Source organism: Musa acuminata, chromosome BXJ2-5 (assembly GCF_036884655.1).
Source record: "Musa acuminata AAA Group cultivar baxijiao chromosome BXJ2-5, Cavendish_Baxijiao_AAA, whole genome shotgun sequence".
Taxonomy (NCBI): domain Eukaryota; kingdom Viridiplantae; phylum Streptophyta; class Magnoliopsida; order Zingiberales; family Musaceae; genus Musa; species Musa acuminata.
In genome coordinates, this window is record NC_088342.1 from 2,059,741 (window position 1) to 2,080,662 (window position 20,922).

The 20,922-nt window shown below is 39.2% G+C and overlaps 2 protein-coding genes and 1 long non-coding RNA gene across 6 annotated transcripts; 1 reads left to right on the plus strand and 2 right to left on the minus strand.

Moving 5' to 3' along the window:
* The first annotated feature begins 511 nt into the window (after positions 1 to 511).
* LOC103983801 (transcription factor UNE12) lies at positions 512 to 7,256 on the plus strand. 2 transcript variants are annotated; one of them, XM_065107884.1, is made up of 7 exons: positions 512 to 836; positions 1,004 to 1,099; positions 1,691 to 1,810; positions 2,253 to 2,318; positions 4,850 to 4,915; positions 6,118 to 6,192; positions 6,819 to 7,256. In XM_065107884.1, the coding sequence occupies exons 1-7, from the start codon at positions 576 to 578 to the stop codon at positions 7,044 to 7,046; spliced, it is 912 nt and encodes a 303-aa protein (XP_064963956.1). In that variant the 5' UTR covers positions 512 to 575; the 3' UTR covers positions 7,047 to 7,256. The 2 variants fall into 2 exon arrangements, with proteins under 2 accessions (XP_064963956.1, XP_009399361.2); XM_009401086.3 differs by having other exon boundaries at positions 513 to 836; positions 1,007 to 1,099.
* A 1,273-nt stretch (positions 7,257 to 8,529) lies between these two features.
* On the minus strand, positions 8,530 to 16,481 carry LOC108952812 (uncharacterized). 3 transcript variants are annotated; one of them, XR_010486620.1, is made up of 8 exons: positions 16,249 to 16,481; positions 16,007 to 16,141; positions 10,078 to 10,151; positions 9,828 to 9,930; positions 9,700 to 9,745; positions 9,309 to 9,377; positions 9,139 to 9,230; positions 8,530 to 8,847 (listed from the first exon to the last, which is right to left on the minus strand). It is a non-coding gene; the product is annotated as an uncharacterized LOC108952812 (long non-coding RNA). The 3 variants fall into 3 exon arrangements; XR_010486622.1 differs by having other exon boundaries at positions 9,139 to 9,225; positions 9,324 to 9,745; XR_010486621.1 differs by having other exon boundaries at positions 9,324 to 9,745.
* Positions 16,482 to 18,587: 2,106 nt separating this feature from the next.
* Positions 18,588 to 19,593, minus strand: LOC103983803 (auxin-responsive protein IAA4-like). The gene is made up of 4 exons (XM_009401087.3): positions 19,360 to 19,593; positions 19,065 to 19,270; positions 18,875 to 18,974; positions 18,588 to 18,796 (listed from the first exon to the last, which is right to left on the minus strand). Exons 1-4 carry the CDS (start codon positions 19,491 to 19,493, stop codon positions 18,730 to 18,732), a joined length of 507 nt encoding a protein of 168 aa, XP_009399362.2. The 5' UTR covers positions 19,494 to 19,593; the 3' UTR covers positions 18,588 to 18,729.
* Between the last annotated feature and the right edge of the window lie 1,329 nt (positions 19,594 to 20,922).

A 20,922-nucleotide genomic window follows, 5' to 3' on the forward strand; every position in this document is an offset into this window, starting at 1 on the left:
TATAATATTATATTTTTAAATTTATAATTAATTTGATTAAGGTTACGAGTCAATTTAGTGTTTTCAAGTTGGTTTTATAATGTTTTTATTTAATAGCTAAAATACTGTAACAAGTAAAAAAAATTTAAGGGATAATTTGGATTTTTTTTTAAATTTAAAATATTATTTTTTTAAATAAATGTTTTATAAGAAAATACCCCAAATATCAATATTTAATAGTAAATTTACTAAAATAATAAGATAATTGTATTGTATTTAAAAAAAATAATAGTTGATGGGAAGATTTGGGGATGATAAGTTTGATTGACTAAATAAAAAGAATAAATATTTGATGACATGTTTGTCTGCATATAATATTATTCTATTAAAAATATGCTTCTTTTTTATTAAAAATATATTTGGAGTCCGCATCAAAAGTTTGAGCTTTTTTGACATAAAATAAAATATATTAAAACAAATCTCTCTCTCTCTCTCTCTCTCTCTATCGTATAATATAATAAGAACAATAATAATTTCTCTATCATTCCGCATTCTCCGTTACCAAACGAAAAGCCATCGTCCGAGCGGCCGCCGCCATGGCGAACCAACCGCCGCATCAGCAGCCGGACGGCATGGCCGACGACTTCTTCGAGCAGATCTTCTCCCTGCCCTCATCTTACACCGCCGGCGGGGACGCCGGCCTCGGCGGAGCCGACGGTAGCCTCGCCGGGGTTCCCCTCCACCGGAGGCCAGCCGACGCACCCGGTGGCGTAGGTTGCGCGTTCCCCCTGGGGCTGAGCTTGGAGCAGGGCTCCTCGAGCGGGAAGCGTCTTCGCGAGGACCCGGAGGGAAAGGCGGTGAGCCGATGACTCCTCTCTCTCTCTCTCTCTCTCTCGCTCACCGATTTGGCACCCTCTTGGGCCAAAATGGCGGATGTTGATGTTACGTATGCTCGTCTTTTGTGAGTTTGTCGAGGGACAAATGTGACCTTTTGGCGAGCTGACCGGGGTCTGTGGCTTTGAAGCAGGAGAGGGATACGTTTCCGTCGGCGGGGTTGTTTGCTCCGGGGTTCGGCCACATCCAGTCCCATCAAATGCGACCTAATCCTCCTCCTCCTCAGGTCCGTTGGTTTCTTCAAAGTCCTTCCCGTTTTATGGCGTAAATCTGCCGGTTTTCGTCGGTATTCAAGTTCTTGAGAGTCCTGTCCAAAATCATTTGTCGTTCAGATATAAACTAAAATGACTTATTTTATTTCTTTCTTTGGAGGACTATGTATCACCAAATTTGAATTTCTTGATGGTTTCTCTGAATTTTTGGTTGTAAATTCATATGAACTTCTGTAGATGAAAAGTGGAATTATGAAGTAAATGAGGTTATCTGCAGCAAGAAACACGAAAAATCATTAATTGTTAATCAACTCCATGCTAAATTCATGTTCGAATTCTGCAAATATAGTGGAAGGAAAACAAAAAGTAAGATGAACTCCAATTGTTTAGAAGCTTGGTCCTATATGTAGTATCTGTTGCTGGTCCAGGATGAGGAGAGCTGCTTATGGTAGCAGGTACTTGCATCTAAGTATGTTCCTCTCTCGTCTACATCCTGATTCCTATTCTCATGTGATTGATATTTCTTAAATTGTTGGAGAGTGTTCATATGTCTGTCATTTTTGCATATCTTCTTTTCTTTGAATTGCTCTTTCCAAATTTTGTAGGCTTTCCATGGTCAAGCCAAGCAAGGTGGAGTTGCAGCCTTTCCACAACCTCCAGCTCCACGACCAAAGGTGCGGGCAAGGCGTGGCCAGGCCACTGATCCTCATAGCATTGCTGAGCGAGTAAGTTCTGACACTTCGTAAAGATGTTATCATCTAAACTCTTCATTGCACTTAATGGTAATAATATTTTCCTATTTCTAAACATACATGATTCTTCCGTATCAATTGTATCACTTTAAAGTTCGTGATTTTACTAAAAAGTCTTGTGAATTCTAAAGTTTTTTTAAGCATTTAATGTTTTACTTGTTCGTTTTTATCCTTTAATTGTCTTATATGTGGCATTCAATAACTGAAGTAATGAAGTTTCTTTGAAACTTGCCCAATCTTAATTTATCTTATGTTTACATATACATACTGCACAATCAATTTCATCAAGTTTTATTGATTATCTTTTGTACTCTGTCTGGTACTAGTGTTTTCTTTAGTACATATGGAAGACATTATTTCCTTTATATATATTCACACCTGCTCTACTACTGCATTCTTTTCTTGTTGATTGCAGTTACGTAGAGAAAGAATAGCGGAAAGAATTAGAGCGTTGCAGGAATTGGTACCCAACACTAACAAGGTGACTAGATGGGTTTCCTTTTCATTTTTTCAGTTCCATGAAAGATGGTCTTAAGGTTTTCATAGAATATATACATATCTTAATTTTAGGAAAATAATTCAATGTTTTCAGTTAGTTTTTATTTGAGTCCTGTATAACTCTATAAAACAACAACATTTTCTTGATATCCAAACTAACTAGATGTCAGTAAGTTTCTTTTTGGAAAAAAGAACTTGAACTTTGTTATTTATTATATGTGTTGCAAGGGGAAGGACCAAAAAGGTTATTCTTCCTGCTAAATCATCTCCGGTATTCACTCGTTTTTCAGTACTACATAATATTCTTAGAGTCTGCAGAAAGAAAATAAGTGCCAGCAAAGTTTTACACATGCAACAGCACAATTATATGTGTTGCAAGGGGCAGGACCAAAAAGGTTATTCTTCCTGCTAAATCATCTCCGGTCTTCACTCGTTTTTCAGTACTACATAATATTCTTAGAGTCCGCAGAAAGAAAATAAGTGCCAGCAAAGTTTTACACATGCAACAGCACAATTAAATCTTAGAATGTTCTCTGTGTACCTATATGAGTATTTGACTTTATGGATGAGATCTTTTCTCAGTTGCGACACCCGGGCCCTTGGGGAACAAGTTGATTGGGCAAAGAACTTGTTATTCTTAAGTTTTGTGATATATCATTATCAGGTAGTACGTTTGATGAATAGATTTTAATCAAAGGTAGAGCATGGGTCTATTGGAGTTCTGATGATCCATGTAAGATACATTATGGCCTCTATATTTGCAAGTATTTTTCGAGTTCTTCTCAAGAAGGCTGTATTAGAAAGTTCATGTCAGTTTGCCATCACAAATTATGTGGGAGAAGTGTAAATAAATTATACCAAAATCTAAAGATTGGTAAAAGTCAAGATTACTGCATCTTTTTTGGTGATATAATCTGCAGAATGATTGAGGATAGCTGACTGTTTTCTGTGCTTTTGCATTCCAATAGAAGCTTCACAGACATCTTGGTAGTCCTATTGCCATGGATCTTAGATCTTATTTTTGTGTTATCCCTTAGAAATTACAATATCTTGAAAGTTCAAGATTGTATTGAACTTGATCCTCAACTTTGTCTGCTATATCTTATCTTAACCTTAAGTAATTCTTAAAGAACAGCAAAAACTTCCAACCTAACCCCGATTTTGTTTTCATATGTAGTAATGACTCTTAAATGTTCTCAATTGTCTTCTCAGTTGCACTGTAGCACACATAATTCATCATGGAAACCTAAATTTCACTTCTACATTTCAATACTGTTGCTTCATAGTCTTGTGAAATGAACTTTGATCGTTGATGTCTATTAATCAGATCTATTGTAAATATTATATGCAAATTAGTACAATCCATTTTCTGTATGCATGAAACTACATCTCCCTTTCAACCAGGTTATTTTTCTCCTTTGAATTACTTTTTGACTGTTGGATACCCTTATATACCTCAAAAGCTCAGATGTTTGGAGCTTAGATAATTTGAGGTTGGCTTCGCATGTTTTAACCTGATCAATAGTAGTGGTGTTAGTAGCGCTTCAGTTGGCTTTTCCTGATACAAACTGGTGTTTGTGCAGTTTATAAAATTGAGATTTCTAGTTATTGCTTTATTTCCTTTCCAAATTTGGTATTTGATACAAGCTCGGAATGGAAGAGTGTCTGCATATGCATTGTTGGCCTAGGCTATGCTATAGTATCAAGTATTTGCCTTCATTTAGCTGCAATCATAAATCTCTCAGAAGATGTGAGTCTGTGACTATAATTTGCTGTTCTTGTGGGTTGTCAGTAGCTGTGAGCTAACAGCAGATAAGTGAAAAAGCTACTTTTGTATCAGTTAAAAACAATGATGCTTGATTCCAGAATGAGAAGCCAGAGAATTTCTGATAAAGATTATTCCCTTTTAGGAAAGTTCTAGAAACTTAAAGCACTTGCTGTTTGTTGTCTTTGCTTGGGGTTTTCTTGTTGGCATAAACTCTGCACCTTTATAAAATTAGAATCTTATGGAGATATAAAGCTACCGAACATCATCCTTCCAGACCCACAACTGGTGAATATTACAGATTTAACCATTGTCGGACAAATTATGTTCATCCCCTTCTATCTCATGCTCTCCTATGAAGTAAACATGTGTACTCAGGGGCAATAGCACGTTCACCGTAAGTTTCTTCTTTCTTTACAAAGTTTCACAAGCCTTAAATTATTTGAAGTTCCTGGTGAAACTCTACCCCTAGGTATTGTTCTTCTTGGGGTTTGATCTATTAGTGTCTTGTGACATTTCTGTCCCTAGAGAGTATCTTTCCCCTAGACAAAGATGGTTAATGGTTCCATTATTGTTTGCATCGAAGAGGTGATTCTTCTTTTTATGTGGATTAGATAATGTTTGGCAACTTAATTAATATTGGAACAATCCTTAGCAATATGGGAGCTGTCTTTTTTTTAATTAATGGATATTGGTTAGCGAACTAACTAGTATTAGTCTTTGTCCATTGTGGACCTTTTTCTGTGCAGACAGATAGAGCGGCCATGCTTGATGAGATTCTAGACTATGTGAAGTTTTTGAGGTTGCAAGTGAAGGTATATATATGTTTTCAGAATAATTAGTTTTCTGGAAGTAAAATTGATGCTCATGATTGAACTAAATTTATCTGGTCATTGCTTCATTTAGACTTGAACTTATTTTTTCTAAATTTGCATTATCTAAGAGTTGTTTCAGTGCAGTCTATCATCACAATTGTTTTGAGCGGCTGTTTGTTTAATAATTTAGAAGCATGTACAAAAATTCACTGGGCTGCCCTTTTAGCATTAACAAAAATTCTTATCACATAGCTGCTGCACTCCTTCCTCTCTCTCCCTCTCTCTTGCTTTTGGATGCTCATGTGTCAAAAGCTGAACCATTAATAATAATTTTATTCATTGATATGCCCATTCCACTTGCAATGAATGTTAATACCTGAAGCCAAAATGTTTCAACTTTCTTTTGCCTAAATGATAGTACCTAATTTACATTAACTTTTGTCTAGCCTTTGCTTTACCAGCTTCCTCTCAAAAATTACTTTTAAACCTATACATGTACTTTATTTGTGTTTTTTACTTGTATGTTCTTGTATCCAGTGATCCATGACATTGCATTAGTTGCTGCATCCCGTGCCAACTTAACATTGCAATCATAATGAATCTACCGAAGACTTCAAACTATTGCCAATTTTTTTGTCACCTATCTTCTATTAGAGTCATTGTGTCATGCATGAGTTGCAGCTCATACCAACTTTATTATTGTAATCGTAGTAGATCTATTGATGACTTTAAATTGTTGCCAAATGTATGAAAAATTATATGGAATGACCACCTGCAGTGGGCATGGTATCGTATTCACTCATTAGTTTGTGAACTATCCAAAAATGCTAACAGAAACAGCAAATGCAGCCACTTCGTTGCGTACCAAAAAATTCCAATTCCAGTTTAGTTTCTCGATCTGCATCATTTAAGCTACAGGAGACTTTCTCAAAGAAGCTTCTGGACCATCATACCATGGTGCATGGTCTTCTTTGAAACATGCCAAGACTGAGTATATCTTGTGCTTTTGAACTGCACCTTCTGTTCATCATTTAGTAGCTTGTTCTATATCCCATTTCAGTAACTTATCGCAATGGCATACTTAGAATTCTGCCAGAATCCCATTTATGAAGGTTTTCCAAGTGATGTTGTATCTATATTATTTATTTACCCCCTTTCTTCCAAAGTGCATGCTTGAACTGATTTCATCCTTAAAATGTAAGGTACTAAGCATGAGCAGGCTCGGCGGTGCTGGTGCTGTGGCACAGCTGATTGCTGATATTCCCCTGGCAGTTGAGGTAATAAACCAATACCTGCATCTTGAAAGATGAAGGGTTTTCTTTTCTTTTCTTTTGTGAATGCACAGGCAATCTTCTTTCAGTTAGTCACTCCATGCATTCTGTGTGTTCTCGCAGACTTATATAATGGCTAATAGACAATCTTGCAGACTTGGTGATGTTTGTATGCAACATGTTTTATTGTGAAGGAGAAACAAAACCTTTCAGATTATTTAGTTTCTTTTCTGAACTGATTAAGCACTTGGCATGTTATTAGTTATTTCCTTCTACCGCATGTATCCGTCAGTGCATCTAGAGATTTTGTTCTTTGTTGATAGACACTTGCTAATGCTTGCTGTACATCTTACTGATCCAGTTCATGGCTACTTGCTCATGTAGGAATGTAATGTTTATGTGCAATTATACATTAATGTTTCTACAAACATTATAGTGCATTGCTTGATCATTGTCGTTAGGATTCTTGCTGGTGCATCGTACTGATACAGTTTGTCAATACACCATTTTTCCTTGCCCATGAACATTTGCTCCTTTTAGAACGTAATGTTTATCTACATTAATATTTCCACAAAAATTAAGTAAGAAGTACTCAATTTTATCTGATGACCTTGCTGCTTCGTCGTCACCAGGGAGAGGCAGGCAAGGGCGGTACCAACCAACAGGTGTGGGAGAAGTGGTCGACAGATGGCACAGAACGGCAAGTAGCAAAGCTTATGGAGGAAGATATTGGAGCGGCAATGCAGTTCCTTCAGTCCAAGGCTCTCTGCATGATGCCGATTTCACTGGCCATGGCAATCTATGACGCACACCAGCCTGATGCCCAACCAGTCAAGCCTGAACCCGACACCCCTTCATAACGAAAGCAATTAACCTAACCTGTTTCATCAGTATAACAATATGTACCAATCAACTCAGCTATCATATGATGTCATTTTCTACCTTTTTTCTTTTGTCAAAGGTTGTATGATTGCAAGCCTATGGTTAGCGAAGAGTCTACTCATCTCGACAAATCTTCCAATATGCTTTTGAATGATGGAAGGAAAGTCGGCAAAGTTCTTTCCTGCTCATATTTGTTTTCCTGGGGTTGTAATGCACTGACAATGCACTTTGTTGTGGGGTCTGCTTTTCTGTAGTGGGCACTGGTCCTGATCAAGAAAAGGGATACTGATAGGTTTGGATTAACATGATGCTACATAGAGATTATAAGTTGTAATGATTGTCGATGATGACAGTGATGACTTTCTCTCTCTCAAGTGCTACTTAAAAGACAGTGCTTTTTCTGTAGTGGAATTGATCAGGAAAGGAATAATGGCAGGATTTGAGCTAACATGACACCTCAGAGAAATTGATGATGGTGGTGGTGGTGATGGCTGCTTTATTTCTCTAAAGTGCTGCTCCTCAGATAAGTCAAAGGGTGGCTGATCATGCACTCATTCTGCTTTTTGTGGTGGGGGTATCCCTGGTAGTGGCCTGTACTTTTTTTTGGTTGTTGCTCTCAAGCCATTAGAGAAGGCAGAGACCATTGTCAATATCTTTTGTAAGCACATGGCACAAACTAGTGGACATGTGTGTGCCAAAAAGTGCCGACTTCTGCCGTGAGATCTGAGTGTTCAGAACTGTGTTCACTTGTCCCACTGGGTTAGTGTCTTCCATTGGCAACTGTAGTACCATATGGAATGGAATACTATCCCCTCTTCGTTGCTGCAGGCTCATATGGTTATTGTGACGACTGACTGGCGATCACCGCGCCAATAATAAAATCATAATATCATGATCATTTGAGGAATAGCTACATGGATCTTTATCTATTGTTAAGCTCTATATAAGTCAAGCAAGATCTCTAGTTAAATATTGTGATGACTAACAACCACCTATAATCATTACTCGAAATGTTCAAGAATCAGCCGCGACCGATCTCATAGACGGCCTCATTTTTCGACTATTGAGCTCTGTATAAGGCAATATCTCGAGTTACTCATTGCCGATGACAAACAATCGCCTACAACTATTACTCGAATGTTTACCAATAACCAGCTATTACTGTTGCAAGAGAACAACGGGACATCACAAACAAAGTCTCGTTTTCGACCATTGATTTCTGTGTAAGACAACATCTCTAGTTAAATTGTGATGGCAGACAACACCACCTACAATTATTACTCCAATGTTCACCAATGGGTTACCATGGAAAATTCATTGATAACATGATATAGAGCATTGCTTTTTTCTAACTAATTTTTGTTTAGAAACATGAATTCAAGTACAGTAACATTCAAACAAATCAAGATTGACAGCAGAACTGGCAACCTCCTGAAAGAGATCAATTGTTGGTAAGCAATGTTTCGAGATCATATAGAAACCTAGTTTCGAGGAAAATGAGTTACTCCTGGAAAATTCTGTTCATTAATTCACAAGTCAGAGGGATGGCCAACCATAAATTCTCGATTATTATCACAAAATTTAATAATCAGTGTGAAGACATAAATATAATTGTTTTGCAATACCAAAATGTTAATGCGAGATATTGAACAAACAGAAGGTGTTAACAAAGCATTAGCAAGCTAGCTGATGCAGTTTAGGTTATACAGAATTTTTTCCCATAAGAACAATATCATACTTATTCCTGTGAAGAATGTCCGCAAAAGATACAGTCCCAATCTGAGAAGAAAAAAAAAAGAGAATTAAGTTGACTAATAGGAAAAAGCTTATTAGAAGACAAGAAGTGCAATAGAAGTTGTTGGTCCAAATTTTGCTTCATATCATGAAGGTTGTTCACTAGTGACAGCCATAGTTTTACTGGAAACAGAATAATTACATAATAGAACCAAGAAATGAAATGAGAATTAATTTGAAACAACGGAAATAACTCGTTCAGACAGTATCCTCTCGGCCAAGCTACGAATAGCTGCTGTTATTCATGATATAGTTTTAGAAGAATTCAGCAGGTACCTGGATCCCTGTACAAGGGAGGTGTTCCCCAAGCAATGTGTTGTTCCCTCCAGCTGCTCCTCTACTTATCTGGGCACAATTTTAATTCTGTCCTGCGTAACAATGAAAGTAAGCATCAAACAAGTACAGAGATTAGGAAAGGTTTAATTTCATCATTCCTGACCACTTACTGGCAATTTATATACCTTCTCAACATATCTCAACAATCTTTAACAACTCAACTTTGGTGAGACACCTTCCTGGAGAAACATGAAAGGAACTATATGTATAAGACAATGCCTGTAAAATTCATTCACTTGATCACCAAACAATAGCATACAAGTATATAAACCACTGGGATTGAATCTTAACCCTATGCAGGTTGTTGTGGTTTGTTGTCGCAGAAAGTTAATCCAAAAGGGTGGAAAAGAGAATTTCATATGATAGATCAAAAGATACCTGAGTGCAAAAACTTTTAAGTAAAAAGGATAACTTAAATGGTTGTGTCAGGAAGCAAATCAGGAGTGTCTTGAACAACAGCAGAGTTCAAATACAAAAATCTTCTGATGATGGAATCCGTACCATGCAATCCATTCGCCAACCAAGAATATTCCGTCCTCTGTCACTTCTGCAGATTTGATAAACAGCTGGTTCAAACCTTTGAATGATATATCGTCTATGTGCATGAAATGTCAACTATAAACACTAACCATAGCACTTTTCTCCCAAAGTGCTTTAGAAACACATCTCTGATTTCACCATATCCATGTATCATCCATGGTGTTGTTCCACAAACCAAAAGCTGGTACCAGCCTGAACCACAAATAATGTGACTACATGCAGGAAGCATGTAAAAGAAAATGAAAGTGAAATATGATTGCTGAAAAACAATTATGGATTACAATATCAAGCAATTTGAAACAGGACAGGATGTTTAGAAAATATAATGAACTTCTGTACCTTTGTCCAATTGATCATAAAACAACAAGTAGCTACATAATACATATAGGGGCAATGTCTATAATCTTTGCCACCTGAAATATCACAAACCAAAAGCATTAAGAAAAAAAGATAATAATTCAAAACAGGAGTATATTAAAAATCAATAGAATTCAGTATAGAATTGTTTTATTTCTGTGACAAAAGATGAAACACATCATATGAGAAATAATAAAACACTTGTCTAGATAAGTCATCAAGAAATGCAAAGTCGCTTTTTCATAACAAACTTTCCTAGCCAATGATGGTTGTGGATCATTCACATAACCACTTCAAATGTCCAAACCTTTTGCCAATAATAATAACAAAAGGTCAGACATTTGGGGACCATATTGTTGCTTAGTTTGGATTTTACTTTGTTGTTTGTCTCATCTTAGGTAGGACATCACACAGCCTCTCACCAATGCAGATTTGAGAAGGATCAACATATGCAGTCCTATCCCTACAAGAGAAAGATTTTCCATGACTTGAACTATGATTTTCTACATAAGCTACATGTCTCTATCAAGTAAGCATGAAACAGCGAGTAGAAGGCCAAGCAGAACGTTAAGTTCTAACCAGTAGAGGTTTGATCTGATACAGAGAAAACTCCAATAATGGTAGCTTTTAAGGGAAAACAATAAGAACACAAAAGGGAAAAAAAGAAGTTATGAGTTGGCTAATCTCCAACCATAAGTACTGGAGCACTAAATTATAGAGAATGAGAGAATAATGAAAGAAAAAGAATAGAATTTAAAGAAGGAGAGAAGCACGATGGCTTTGTGGTTTAACTAATCAACTTTCTTTTGTCCGAATGAGTCCATTAGATGACCTTTTATGTATAAACTCTTGAAACCCGTATTCTAACCAATCTACAAACCTAAAAAAAAAAAAGAACATTTTATCAAAACTCAAGTCATGGTAGAACACTAATTCTAATCAAGGATTGAAATTTCGTACTGTACTGGAGTTTCGAGATTTGCTCGTTACGGTACGGTACTGTATACCAAGCGGTATATTTCGATATACTACTCAGTATATATATATATATATATATATATATATATATATATATATATATATATATATATATATATATATATATATATATATTTATGTATGTATGTATATATGTATGTATATATGTATGTATATATATATATATATGTATATATATATATGTATGTATATATATAAAGTAAAAAAAAAATCTTTTTCGACGACGTCGTCGAACTCTTCTCCCCACGCAGGGCGACGTCGCCGAGGCGATATCACAGAAAAAACGAGGCGACATCGCCTATATATATATACATGTATATATATACATATATATATATATATACATATATATATATATATATACATACATATATATATATACATACATATATATCATTTTCGCCGTGACATCACCTCTTCTCCTCGCGACGCTGAGATTCTTCTCCCCGTGCAGATGAGAGGTCGCCAACAGACGAGGAGGGAGAGCGGCGTAGGTACTTCTTTTCTTCTCCTTTTTCTTTCTTCTCCCTCGATCACCCCTCTTCTTTCTTCTTCCTCGGTCACTGCCGATTTAAAATGATAACAGGGCGAAAATAACCCAATCGACGGTACCGCCTGGTAGCGGGCGGTTCGTGTATCGATCTGTTGGCGGACCAGTACGTATCGCCCGGTACAGACAGTATTATTTGAAATTGAAGACATTGATTATAACAACATCTAATCCTTACATGAAATAACAACTAAAGATGAATATAACTCAAAGTAGGATTTTAAATACATCCAAAATTGCCACCAGAACTATGATGATGACAATGCATCTGAAAAACAGAAAAATATCCTACAACACATCACTTTTCCTGCACTAATTTCATTATCAAGATATGAACAATTTATGATAATAGCTATGTGTTAGGATCAAGAGCACTAAGAGGGGGGGGGGGGGGGTGAATTAGTGCAGCGGAAAACTTTGTGCGTTTTAAAACTGAGTTCGTACGACAAAGCTGATTTCAGCAGAAACTTCGATTCGTAAATCACTTTAACTTGTGATTAGGCAAGAGACAGTTAAAAACGAATCTGATAAGGCAGTTTGCTATTGTGATAGAAATCAGAATGTAAGCGCAAACTGAAATACGATGTTCGTACGAGAAAACCGATTTACGTCTAAACACGATTCGGAAAGTATTGAGCTTGGAAACGTAAACGTAAAAGCGCAGAAGACAGTAAGCTATGAAGAAGGTTTGCAGTAAGGATAATGAGCTCAAAGTAAATGCAAACCAGAGAGCAGCTCGATTTAGAGTGATTTGCGAGAAAACCGATTTACGTCTAAACACGATTCGAAAAGTATTGAGCTTGAAAACTCAGACGTAAAAGCGCAGAACACAGTAGGCTATGAAGGAGGTTTGCAGTAAAGATAATGAACTCAAAGTAAATGCAAACCAGAGAGCAGCGCGATTTAAAATGGTTCGGTCAGTCTTGACCTACATCCACTTCTGGCTTCCTCCACCGATATGGTTGCCGACGTCCACTAGAGGCCTTCCTTCAATAGGCGAAGGCCAACCACCTTTTTACAGATTCACTCTTTTTGACGGGCTTAGGAGACAACCTTTACAAACTTTTCTCTCATCTCTTGAAAGATCTGAACTTGGAAGAAGAGAAGGAGAACTTTTAACTCATACAACACTTTAGAGCACTAAAAATCACAGAGTAAGATTAAGATTTCGGTGGTTTTCGTTGCTCTTTCATTGCTGAAAGAGTGAGGTATTTATAGGCCCCAAACCAGTTCGAATTTGGAGCTCAAAACTATCAATTCCTGAAATTCTGGGGTCTGGCGGTTGCACCGCTGTCAGAGCTCGGAGACTGAGCTCCTGGGCGGTGCCACCGCTTGTCAGGGGCGGTTGCACCGCTTGGCAGAGCTCGGAGACCGAGCTCAGGCGGTGCCACCGCCTGACTGGGGCGGTTGCACCGCCCAACTAGAGCTCGGAGACCGAGCTCAGGCGGTTCCACCGCCTGTCAGGGGCGGTTGCACCGCCCAGCTAGAACTCGGAGACCGAGCCCTGGGCGGTGCCATCGCCGACCCAGGCGATGCCACCGCCGACCCAGGCGATGCCACCGCCGACCCAGGCGATGCCACCGCCGACCCAGGCGATGCCACCGCCGACCCAGGCGGTGCCACCTGTGGCCAAGTCATCTGGGTCCGAATGGGCTGATCCATTCGGCCCCAATTGGGTCTTTCAAGGGCCCAATTGCCCCAAGATTAAGTTAGTGGGATCACCTCCCATTTCTAACTTAATCAACATGCTAACTATGACAATTCGAAGGACAGCTTGCTCCGGTGCGTCAACCGCTTCTTCCAACGAGCTTCCGGTGAACTTCCGTCGATCATCCGATGAACCCTCGGTGATGCTCCTGCGGACTTCCGGCAAACTCCTGGACTTACGACGATCCACTTGGCGAGTTCCGACGAGCTTCTTTTGGCAAGCTCCTGGACTTCTCAGATATGTTCCCGCAGAACCTCCGACAACCGTCCGAACTTCCGTCGAGCTCTCGAACTCCCAACGTGATCATAGTCCTGACTCCGGCGCAACTCCTGCTGCATGTCTTACTTCCATTGTAGTTAATCCTGCACACTTAAACAAAACTTCGATCGAGACAATTAATCCTAAGCAATTAACCAAGTTGTCCGGCATGTCATTGGTCCCTCGACGCTTCGTCCGATTCTTCGGCGCATCGTCCTCTTCTGCGGCCTATTGCCCAATCGGCCAGTTGACTCCGCAACTCCGATATCCTTGGCACAATACCCGCTCTTCTTGGCCCGATGCCCGAGTTCACGGCTCGAAGCCTTCTGTCGATACGTCGACCGATCCACCAGCCCGACGTCCAATCTTCAGACATGTTCCTCCGGCACAACATGATTTTTCCTGCTTTAATTGTCTCATCCTGATCGAAGCATCCTGCGTTACTCAAAACGCAGATTAAAACATAAACACATATCAAGTGGTTTCATCATAAAAATACGAGATTCAACACTATGTTCTTAGAAGACTAGTAACCACGTCATAAGATGACAATGAACTTCAAGTGTACGCCATAGATGCTTACGTTGATAGACAAGACCTCCTCTGCAATTTGTCTAGTGTGTTTCTTCATTGCATATCATCATCCACTCCTTTCTAGTTTGTTAACCACTTTGGTCTCTATATTAACAGACTAATTAGATGGCTCCCATCATGAGTCCTAGTGGAACAGGAACCCTAATTCCATACAACTTAAGCTTGTTATAGGTCTTATATTCCAGATAATAGTTTTGTTTAGCTGCATTTTGTATCAACATAGGGATTTCTTTTACATCTAAAGCTACAGAGAATCAGAAAACAAAGGCAGGAAATAAGTGACGATGACATGATCCCCTTTACATCAAAGCATCACAAACAGAAGCCACCGATGAGTGTTAGATTTGCAGATAGTTCTTGCAGCTTCACAACCATCATAATGTGAATGATCTGATTGGAACAGATAGAAGACATGAGGTGCTTAGCGAATAATGAAGTGGTACTTAAAGCCTTATTCAGGTCATTTCACACTTCACTAAAAGATTTACTGTGTTCAAATTTTTATGAAGGAGCCGACAGAGTATTTGATCCACATATTTATTGAGGTGGTCTCCACCTCAATTGTCCTAATAAAACAAAGAAAAAAAAGAATGGAAGGGGTACTGATATAACATTTGCAAATTGTGGCATTACACCATGATTATGATCTCTTTATCGTACTAAAAGTCATCATTTGCATAGAGTTCACTCAGAGTATGAAAGAGATGAAGACTTGCTTTAGATAATTATGGATGTGCCTCAACATATGGTTAACCTTATTCTATCTACTCTATCAAATCAGGGTCGGCTGGCTTAATTCATCATGCTTCCACATGCACAAGAAAAGAAGGATAGAGAGTTTTCTCCTATAATTCACAAGGTCTTCAAAATTCATATTTATCGTTTCATACATCAAACTAGCTTTTGAATAGACGATACCAAATCAACAATTAGCAGATTTTTGAAAGTACCCACGTGAAACATTTATTATTCAATGGAATTTCATTATTACGTTTCAACTTGTAAGAAAATATATAAAAGTATTTCTTCTCTGACAGTTAGGGAATAGAGAAGGAAAAACCAGACACTTGTAATAAATTGGCAAAACGGTGACACTCATTATAAGAGATGAACAGTCTGGATAACATATTAGAAATATTAGATAACTACAAATAGGTAACCCCTTGGATAGAGAAAAGACTAATACACAGGAACGTACCATTATAGATACCACATTCATTGCAGAAAATGGTAGCCATCTATCATGTTGTTGCTCTGAGGATCCAATAGGGGAAAAATGACAGATTGCTTGTAGTTTGAATATAGGTCTCTTAGACCTATATACATGCAGTTCAATATAAACTTTGAAAAGCATAAAGTACAAAAAAGGTAGTATTATTGTTAAATTTGAATCAAGAATTCACAATTGAAATTGTCTACTTAGGTGACTAGAGACATGAAAGCAACCCCATATCGACAAGATAATATCATTGATATTATCTTAGAAATAGACATTCATAATACTGATGGACCTGGTATGAACCTAGACAGGCCGCAGCAGGATGATATTATGTTTCCTCTAAATGTCATTTATCAGCAGTGGACAGAATCAGGACTAGCCAAGCTGTCAATTTGTCTTGCAGTTTATGCTGCAATGGACCTAATCATCCAAAGATATGAGCCCAAATCAAGAACTTTTGATTCGTGAAAGATACCTAGATGGCCATGGCAGTTCAGAGGACAAACTACAACGCGAAGACCAATCAAGAAGCAGTAGGAAACAAAGAACTGAACAACATCAGTACAGTAAGCACGTCACGTACCCGAATTCGAATTTTCATTAATCGACATTGCTAAAGGGAATCCAAGAAATGGAAACATATGTCGCACTCTTTTCCTATGTGCTTCGCTGAACTCGCATGGCATGTCAGGATTGTCTTCCAGCGAATCAAAAAGTGCTGACGAGAAAATCGGAACTTTAGCATATCTCGGGTTGAAACCAACGGAATCCGCAGAAAAGAAACGCATATTTATCGAATAGATTGGAAACCTCAGAGGAACTCACGTAGTTCAGGGCGTTGGAGAAAGATGCCAGGTGAAACGCTACCCAGATTTCGGAGATCGAGAAGTGTAACGTTTCGGGAGATCAAATCAAAGAAGAAGAAACCCCCTGCCGGGAGCGACGGGCGCGGCACAGCACTCGGTGGATCTCCGAGAGCCGAGGTTCTTGGTCGCCAGGGGCGCCGCTGGCGAAAACATGGCAATGGGATATGGTGATCGATCGGCCGGAAAGCCTTTTGCCAAAGATTACAATGTCGAAGGAGAGAGAGAGAGAGAGCACCTGTTAAAAAATTAAATAAAATATCTAAACCAATTTAACATCAATTTTATTGGCGAAAATATAAAAATAAAAATAAAATTTTAATGTTCGGTGGTGGTGAATGGTAATGTCAAAGTGATTGTGTAGCCGCTTCCTATGACGATAAAATTCGCTCTTATCACGACGTTACCCACCCCAATAGGAAGCATGTCACCCATCTTGTGTAACTTTATATCTACGTCGATGGTGATATAATTGATGAGTGATAATGAAGTTCGTTTTGACGCAGATAGTGATAGTGATCATGGCATCTAGGTCAAGATGGTGATTGTCTCATTATTAACTCATTAGGCGGATCCTAGTCTCAACATACTGCTCCCCTCACTGTCACATCAGTTCTGATATCACCTCTTATCTCTCGTCGAGTCAACAAAGATGTAGAGTGGCGTAGGACAAGTGATGATGAGACTAGTGACATGCTCCTCGTGGAGGCGAGTGGAATCACGATGAGGGTGAACCTTATCATCTTCGCTAAGTAACTTCATCGATATCAATGCGATAGTACCGTCGTCTATCATTGAACGTTAAAATTATCATTTTAATAGGATAAATGAAGCTACATATTTCCTCCGATATCATTTTTTTTAAATATAATTAGCCCCATTCACTCGAGGACAAATGTGGGTCCCAAAGCCTTAAATATGATATATATATATATATATATATATATATATATATATATATATATATATATATATATATATATATATATATATATATATATATATATATATAGAGAGAGAGAGAGAGAGAGAGAGAGAGAGAGAGAGAGAAAAAGAGAGGTGAAGGTGTTTGAAGAAATGCCAAGCGCTCTCAGGGACAAATGTGTGCGTCGATAGCTTTTCTGCCTGACATGGTATGGAGAAGATCATGTCCCAAAAAAAGACGATGGAAGCGCAAGCAAGCGCGCGCGCGCCAGAGAGAGAGAGAGAGAGATCACCTTGCTTTATTCTACGTGCTACTTCTGCTATTAGATATGTTGCATCTTCTATAGGGGCACTGCACAGGGTTGACTCGGGGGCAGAAGACACTATCATATTTTGAGGACAAAGAGGTTACCTCAGAGCCATTCTTTTGTTGTTGTTACTATTTCAAGCTTGAAAGCTCTGGGAGATGACAATGGCAGCAGTAACATTCAGGATCCCCGTGAGGGCTCCAAACCGGTAGATCATTTCACAGTCCATAAAGAAGAAGAACAAGAACACTGAGCATTTTAGCATTCTTGCTGATGCATCATGTCCTATCAAGCAACGAAACATTGCTTGCTTCCAAGAACTTGACATGGCTGACAAAACAGGGGATTAGAACTGAACCAATCCAAGATGCAGTCACAGGGATCAACTTGACTTGTTTGTTGTGAAGAATGTGGGAGGTCACTGTTTCTTCCAGTATTTTTCTATACTAGGAGTATGTTATTACCTGAGGTTTGCATTGGGAACATCCAGTTTCTGGCTACAATATTTTGGTGCTGTGTGGGTAAATACATGGAGTAGTCAAACTTGAATCTGCATTAGGTCAAGTCTTGTTGCTTGTTATAGAAATATTAGACATTGTATGTTTGCTTGTGCCATTCATTTGCATTTGAACAAGAAGCACTGATGATTAACATCATTGAGATATTGAAATGAGTGGCTTTTTTCCACTGTACAAGACAACATTTTCAGTCAATAATAGAAAACATTCAATCCCTACTTTTTAATTTCTAATACAATATTCTTATAGCTCATTTAAATCTCTATTTATAGTTTCTAGTGACATCACAAACATGATTTTGTGTTTCTTTTTCTCTTTCAGATCATGATACATCAAATAGGAATTTGTAAGCAAGCCTTTGATCTACTTGCAAGAACTTGAAACCATATTCTTCACTGCACATGGATTACAGCAAATTTCTGTACAATTGCATGGAGAACAAGTTCTGTATCTCCCCTTATACACCACAAAGCTATTCTAACACCAAAACTTGAGATATCTTTTTAGCAGTTCTCACCAATTTTGTTGGTTTTCAGATTTCTTCATTGCCAAGCTTTGTTTCCTCTGCTTCTTTTTCTTTTCTGACTTCTTCTTTCTCCCTTTTTTCAGCAGATTCATTGACTTGGAAGAATCCACAAGAACAGGCAAAACCTCTTCCTCCACATTGATCCTTTGAAGATCTGAATGCCTTGTTCATCCTAAGCCTCTTGCTTCAGATCCTTTCATTATCCTGAGTCTTTTGCAGGAAGAGATGAACATCCTACAAGAAGAGATGCATGTATGTCAGCTCATGCAGTAGAGGGAGAAGCAAACACCATCAGAGAGATCAGACACTTACTCCCATGGGACATCTCCAACCAACATCAAGTCTCCATCTTTGTCTTCGTAAGCCATGGCATGTTCAGATCCAGTGCACCCTTCTGCCCCAGACGCTTCTCCTGGAAGATGTAATGCAAGATTTCTTTGCATCATCGTGCTTGTTGTTATCCATGGTTGTCATGAATGTTACTGAGGATATGCTCCCTTACCCAGAGAAAAGCATCCGAACATGTCCTCCAAGGCTTCCCTGAGCTCCTTGTAACCCCTGTAAACCCTAAGATCAATCTTCCTCAAGTAGGGAGCCCCGTCCATGCTAACCTTCACGTAAGATCCGGCGGCTTCCGCCTCCGCCTTCCTCGCCCGGAAGCTGTTCTTCCTGTACGACTGGATCGGCGGCCACCCCACCACTCGAGCCCTGTCATTTCAACAAACAGTCATCAGCAAAAGCCACGCTCCGCCATGTCTTCCCCAACAGCTCTTGCAGAACCGCTCTCGCAGGCTTACTTGCTCTTGCCATGGCTCTTCTCGTCGTCCTCCGGCAGCGCTCGTTTGCTTCCCCTCGTTGCTACCGGCGCGTGGGTGCCGGGCAAACCGAGCCTTAGCTCGGTGTCCTTGACGTAGCTCGCCTCAGCCTCCATGTCCCTTAGATTCCACAACGATCACAGGTGATGAGAAGAGAAGGAGGGATGATATAGACTTGTAGTCCAACATGGAAGGAAGAGTAAGAGAAGGCATGCAGTCTCCGGGCTTCCATGCATGGGAAATCACGGTATCGACAACTGGCTAGGGTTGTCTGTTGGACGACGCAGGACACCCACGAGGACCATGCAGGAACAAAGATCGGACGGCTAGGATTCATCGAAGGACGGCGTCGGAAAGATCTCGACCGTCGATCTGACGGCAGGCAGCCCATGTGTGGGCATGTGATCGAGGCGAGCTAACACAAACATGGCCTTACTTTGGATCCAATCATAATGGAGGAGCACATGAGATGTTAGGGTTTGGTCTGCGGGCCACACACCATCTTCAAATCAACTCATTCATTGATGGTTATGTAGGACATGAGGAGAGACAAAAGTCAAGCTTGTGTCTGCTTTCTACTCCTTGTCTCTCTTTCCTCTTCCTTTCCTAGCTTCAAGTTGTGATGCTGAATTATTTAGTGTTGATATCACAGACATACTTGTTTGAATCAAAAGACTTGCATGGCCAACATTTACTCCTCTACTTGTTTGAAGAACATAATTAACTCATTAGTTTGATGAATCTGAATCACCAATCCAAGATGCTTAAACTTATTAATAGTAACCTCATCAGAGATCAATTTTTGCAAAGAATTGGAAGATGGTTAACCTTCACTCTTTCACTAATCTCATCACAGATAAACTTAATAATTGCAGTGCAAGAAGCACTGCTGCTGACCATTTCCTGAAGAGCAAGGCTTTGTTCAATCTAAATGCAGTGATAGGATGCAGCATCAAAACAGCAAATCCTTGTGAATTGTATACACCTTAATGTTGCCATACTCATGAACATGGTTGTAGTGAGCTCTCCTTGAGCTCTGAACGAGCAGGTACTACTGGTAAGTAGCATACACCTAGACTGAGGGGAGATCACCATGTCCAGGGGAGCATTTGGAGACTGAGAACACACATGACAACAAGACCTCAAAACCTGCTACCTGCCCAGCAAACCGTGCTGTGTCCCATCTGCTTGGCAAAGATGGTGAAAGTTGTTGGATGCTGGTCCAAATGGTGAGATGTGAATCAATACCACCCACCCCATTTTGGAAGATATGAAGTCATGTCACCTAACACTCAACACTGTGAGCTGCAATCTGAAAACTAGTCAGATTGGGAGGACACCAACTCCAGAGAAAAAGGACAGATTGCTGTTGGCACAAGTGGATGTTGGGAAGAGCTTAGCATCAAGGCAGAGATTTGGAAGCACATCCTGAGTTGTGCTTTACATCAATCTTCTTTGTTTCTTCTTAGCAGAAAGGTGTACACACTCTCAAGGAGCATGTAGGATTGAGCTGCTCGACCATGCATCACAATCCTTGAAATGTGT

Excerpts from the sequence above, each read along its gene's own strand:
- LOC103983801 (XM_065107884.1), top strand. The coding sequence starts at position 576 with ATGGCGAACCAACCGCCGCATCAGCAGCCGGACGGCATGGCCGACGAC. Across the intron at positions 837-1,003 it reads AGGACCCGGAGGGAAAGGCG|CAGGAGAGGGATACGTTTCC; the intron begins GTGAGCCGATGA and ends GTGGCTTTGAAG. Across the intron at positions 1,100-1,690 it reads CTAATCCTCCTCCTCCTCAG|GCTTTCCATGGTCAAGCCAA; the intron begins GTCCGTTGGTTT and ends CAAATTTTGTAG.
- LOC103983803 (XM_009401087.3), bottom strand. The coding sequence starts at position 19,493 with ATGGAGGCTGAGGCGAGCTACGTCAAGGACACCGAGCTAAGGCTCGGT. Across the intron at positions 18,975-19,064 it reads GTTCGGATGCTTTTCTCTGG|GAGAAGCGTCTGGGGCAGAA; the intron begins GTAAGGGAGCAT and ends TACATCTTCCAG. Across the intron at positions 18,797-18,874 it reads GTTGGAGATGTCCCATGGGA|GATGTTCATCTCTTCCTGCA; the intron begins GTAAGTGTCTGA and ends CTCTTCTTGTAG.